This window comes from Silurus aristotelis (genome assembly GCF_946808225.1).
Source record: "Silurus aristotelis genome assembly, chromosome: 1".
Taxonomy (NCBI): domain Eukaryota; kingdom Metazoa; phylum Chordata; class Actinopteri; order Siluriformes; family Siluridae; genus Silurus; species Silurus aristotelis.
The window spans coordinates 5,186,658-5,191,695 of record NC_139574.1 but is presented as its reverse complement, the minus strand read 5'-3'; the positions used below and the strand labels follow the sequence as shown (position 1 = coordinate 5,191,695).

Below are 5,038 nucleotides of genomic sequence, written 5' to 3'. Positions count from 1 at the left end.
GCCTTGTGGAGGTGTACAATTTTGTCTCTAGTGTCTTTGGACAGCTCTTTGGTCTTGGCCATGTTAGTAGTTGGATTCTTACTGATTGTATGGGGTGGACAGGTGTCTTTATGCAGCTAACGACCTCAAACAGGTGCATCCAATTTAGGATAATAAATGTAGTGGAGGTGGACATTTTAAAGGCAGACTAACAGGTCTTTGAGGGTCAAAATTCTAGCTGATAGACAGGTGTTCAAATACTTATTTGCAGCTGTATCATACAAATAAATAGTTTAAAAATCATATATTGTGATTTCTGGATTTTTTTTTTTAGATTATGTCTCTCACAGTGGACATGCACCTACGATGACAATTTCAGACCCCTCCATGATTTCTAAGTGGGAGAACTTGCAAAATAGCAGGGTGTTCAAATACTTATTTTCCTCACTATATATATATATATATATATATATATATATATATATATATATATATATATAAACATATGAGTGCAAATATGAAATATATACATTACAAATAATACAAAAATAAGGAGCAAATGTAAAGTTAAACACAAAAGGGTTTTATTTTTATTTTATTTTTTTATTTTATTTATTTTAAGTCAACATTAGATGTTTTTTTTCTAATTGCATTTACAAACAGCTATAAACCATTTCAAATATTTTCCACTTCCCTGTAATAAATAATATACTAAATGATATGATATGCGCACATTAAAGCTGCTTAAACACTCTTGGTACATAATCCATCAAATATAGAGATGAGCACAATCAGGAACTCAGACATGATCCGGTGTATGAATCAGGTATACTGAGAGTGTTGTATCATTAAGCCACTTAAATACGTTACACTAAAATGGAAACACCTGCATTATGTAGTGTAAGATATCGTATAGATTTTTCCTTTACTTTTCAACAGAGGAAAAAAGGTTGATGGCAGCGTCTTGAAACACACGTGTCGTCCTGCAGTTCAGTTACAGATTCAAATCAGGAAGAGCTGCTGCTTTTCCTCCCTTCATTCACTAGAAAAGAAGATGCAGAATAAAATAGAAACAGAGATCAGGCTGTCTGGACGAGTTACTGGAGCTACACACACACACACACACACACACACACACACACACACACACCCTTACACAGTCATACACACACACACACACGACACACACGCACACACTCACACACACACAAACCCTTACACAGTCACACACGACACACACACGCACACACACACACACACACACACCCTTAAACAGTCACACACTCACTCACTCTCACACACAAACACGCGCGCGCGCACACACACACACACACACACACACACACACACACACACACACACAAACCCTTACACAGTCACACACACAGACACACACACACACACACACACCCTTACACAGTCACACACTCACTCACACACACACACACACACATTTACACAATCACACACACACACACACACACACACACACACACACACACACACACACACACACACACACACACACACACACACACACAAACCCTTACACAGTCTCACACACACACACACACACACACACACACACACACACACACACACACACACACACACACACACACACACACACACACACCCTGACACAGTCACACACTCACTCACACACACACACACACACACACACACACACACACACACACACACACCTTTACACAATCACACACACACACACACACACACACAAACCCTTACACAGTCACACACACACACACACACACACACACACACACACACACACACACACACACACACACACACACACACACACACCACACTTTGATTAGTTTCAGAGGAAGGAATCCCGGCTTTCAGCAAGTAGTATATTATTAGTTTAAGATATTAGACATGGGAAGTGGTAGTTTAGGGGTTAAGACTTGATTCAGAAGGTCATGAGTTCCAGAGGTGGCAAAAGTACACACATCCTTTACTTAAGTAGAAGTACAGATACTCATGTTTGAAAATACTCGGGTAAAAGTTGAAGTACTGATTATACCTTTTTACTTAAGTGAAAGTAAAGAAGTCTTGGCTCTGACATGTACTTCAGTAAAAAGTAGTTATTACTTCTACCTGTTTTAGCTGTTAACTGGACCTCACATCATATTAATGATAGATAGATAGATAGATAGATAGATAGATAGATAGATAGATAGATAGATAGATAGATAGATAGATAGATAGATAGATAGATAGATAGATAGATAGATAGATAGAACATTGTCATTGCATAGTACAGGTACACAGCAACGAAATGCAGTTTGGCATCTACCAGAAGTGCAAAAAGTAGCAATCGTGCAAATAGTGCAGATAAATATGTATCATATTTACAGCATGTGATATGTATGTAAGCATATGTACAGTGAATAAATATAAAGGCTATAACAGTGCAGAGGGACATCATTAGGAGCCTTTGCTATGTTTCCACACGGACAGTTAATGAGGAGATACCAGAGAAACTGCACCTCTTCAAATCAAATCAAATCAAAATCAAATCAAATTTTATTCATCACATACACATACATACAGGGTACGACATGCAGTGAAATGCTTTTTACGACGGTCCGGCATGAGGGAATAGGATGGGGGGAAAAGAAAAGAAGGCAGATATATAAGTATTAGGTATAAAAGAACTATATAAAATAATAAAATAAAATAAAATATAGAATATAAAGATATAAAAGATATACAAAGATCTATAAATGTGAATATACAAAAAATGGCAGTAAACAGTGAAACAGTAAACCGTAAACAGTAGACAATTTTAGTGGTGGGTTGTCCATAAAGTGTCCGTGTGCGGTATGGTGTGGTGTAAAGGTCCGTAAAGTGTCCGTGTGCAGTATGGTGTGGTACAAAAATGAAATTAAATATAAAGTGCACTGTGCTGTGCAAGTCCAGAGATTAAAGTGTCGTGGTGCGAAAGGTGAGATATGTATAGAGAGGAAGTGTGATGATGGAGAGAGTGGGCCAGTTTTTAGATCCTGGGTGTTTCCTGGTTCAAACTCCGAATGGCCTGCGGGAAGAAGCTCCTCCTCATTCTCTCTGTGTTCGCTTTCAGGGAGCGGAACCATTTCCCTGAACGCAACAGAGAAAAGAGACCATTGTTGGGATGGCTGAGGTCCTTCATTATCTTCCTGGCTCTGGTCCGGCACCGCGTGCTGTAAATGTCCTGCAGGTTAGGGAGCTCAGTGTGGATGGTACGTTCAGCTGAACGCACCACCCTCTGGAGGGCTCGTCTGTCCTGCATGGTGCTGTTCCCGAACCAGTGATGCTACCCGTCAGAAAGCTCTCAATGGTGCAGGTGTAGAAAGTCTTAAGCACCTGAGAGGGAAGTTTAAAGTCCCTTAAGCGTCTCAGATGGTACAGACGCTGCCGGGCCTTCTTCACCAGGGTGTTGGTGTTACAGGACCAAGAAAGATCCTGTGTGATGTGAACACCAAGGTACCGGAAACTTTCCACTCTCTCCACTGGGGTCCAGCTGATGTTTATCGGTTGGTACGACCGCTCCCGCTTTGTACTGAAGTCCACGATCAACTCCTTAGTCTTGCTGACGTTCAGGAGAAGGTTGTTCTCCTGGCACCATCTCTCCAGGTTTTTAACCTCCTGTAGGTAGGCCGTCTCATCGTTGTTGGAGATCAGTCCCACCACAACAGTGTCGTCAGCAAACTTGATGATGGTGGTGGAGTTGGAAGTGGCCACACAGTCGTATGTGTACATCGAGTAAAGCAGGGGGCTCAGAACACAACCCTGGGGGGCGCCAGTGCTGAGGGTGAGGGTGGATGAGGTGTGTTTCCCCACCCGTACGGCTTGTGGTCTGTCTGTCAGGAAGTTAGAGATCCATTTACAGATTTGAATGATGAATTGTTTTTATCTGTACGATCAATAAAGACAGAAATTTAAGTTTGTGTCGCCATTATGAGGGAAAAACCCACAAAACGCCACCCAGAGGGTAAATTGTGTAAAACATGGCGGATTTGGTGTTTGATTTGAGACTTGGCGCAGAAATAAAACAAAAGTTTACTGATTAAAATTATTTTTTAGTGGAGTTTATTTATTTATTGTATATCTAAGTAAAGAAGGGACGTCGTGAATAAGTGTATGTTTTGCTGGAGGTTTTAATTTTGCCTCTTTTATATTTAGTTATTTATTTATGTATTTATATTTTTTTATAAAAATAGTATAAACAGAAATGCGCGCTAAATTGATGGCGCGTTAATAACATTTAGTGCCGTTTACAATAATTTGAATTTTGACAGCCAAATATAAATATATATATATATATTAATACAAAACTAATTAAAAATGTTGTTACCTAATGAATGTATCCAGGCTGAAGATCCACATATAGAACACAAGAAACACAGCAGAGAAAAGATGATGATGATGATGAATGTCTCTGTTCTCAGTCATGTTCTCATCACTGACTCCCTCTGTCTCATCCACATTAACCCTAAACTTCTTACTGCTTCTGCCTGCTGATTCTTATCTTCGTAAAGAGTGAGAGTCAGGACTTTATACACCAGCGGATTGAAAAAGACGCGCAGTAACAGGAAATCGGTTGTTCGACTGAAATCAGCGCGCAATGAAAATAAAATATATATTTCACCAATGTGGATTAAAACTAAAGTAACAAGTCTGTTTTGAAAATGTAAAAAGTAAAAAGTACAGATATTTGTGTAAAAATGTAATGAGTAAAAGTTAAAAGTTGTCTGAAAAATAAATAGTGGAGTAAAGTACTGATACCAGAAAAATCTACTTAATTACAGTAACGAAGTATTTGTACTCCGTTACTTCCCACCTCTGATGAGTTTATATCCCAGCACCACCAAGCTCCTACTGCTGGGCCCTTAGAGCAAGACCCTTAACCCTTCACTGCTCAGTTGTACAACCCCAATTCCAAAAAAAGCTGTGTAAAATGTAAATAAAAACAATGATCTGCAAATCTTATAAATCCACAAATAAAACAAAAAAAAACCAAATCAAATGTTGGGGGAAAAAAGTTGGG

At 39.2% G+C, this 5,038-nt stretch overlaps 1 protein-coding gene across 1 annotated transcript; it reads right to left on the bottom strand.

The window, feature by feature from the left end:
• Positions 1-2,780: 2,780 nt before the first annotated feature.
• On the bottom strand, positions 2,781-3,869 carry LOC310730417 (uncharacterized protein). The gene is made up of 2 exons (XM_083549435.1): positions 3,355-3,869; positions 2,781-3,321 (listed from the first exon to the last, which is right to left on the bottom strand). The coding sequence occupies exons 1-2, from the start codon at positions 3,748-3,750 to the stop codon at positions 3,160-3,162; spliced, it is 558 nt and encodes a 185-aa protein (XP_083405561.1). The 5' UTR covers positions 3,751-3,869; the 3' UTR covers positions 2,781-3,159.
• Between the last annotated feature and the right edge of the window lie 1,169 nt (positions 3,870-5,038).

What these genes read in the sequence shown, in the direction of transcription:
- LOC310730417 (XM_083549435.1), bottom strand. Translation starts at nt 3,750, where the DNA reads ATGTACACATACGACTGTGTGGCCACTTCCAACTCCACCACCATCATC. An exon ending in ACTTTAAACTTCCCTCTCAG is followed by an intron (nt 3,322 to 3,354) that starts GTGCTTAAGACT and finishes TGCACCATTGAG; the next exon opens with AGCTTTCTGACGGGTAGCAT.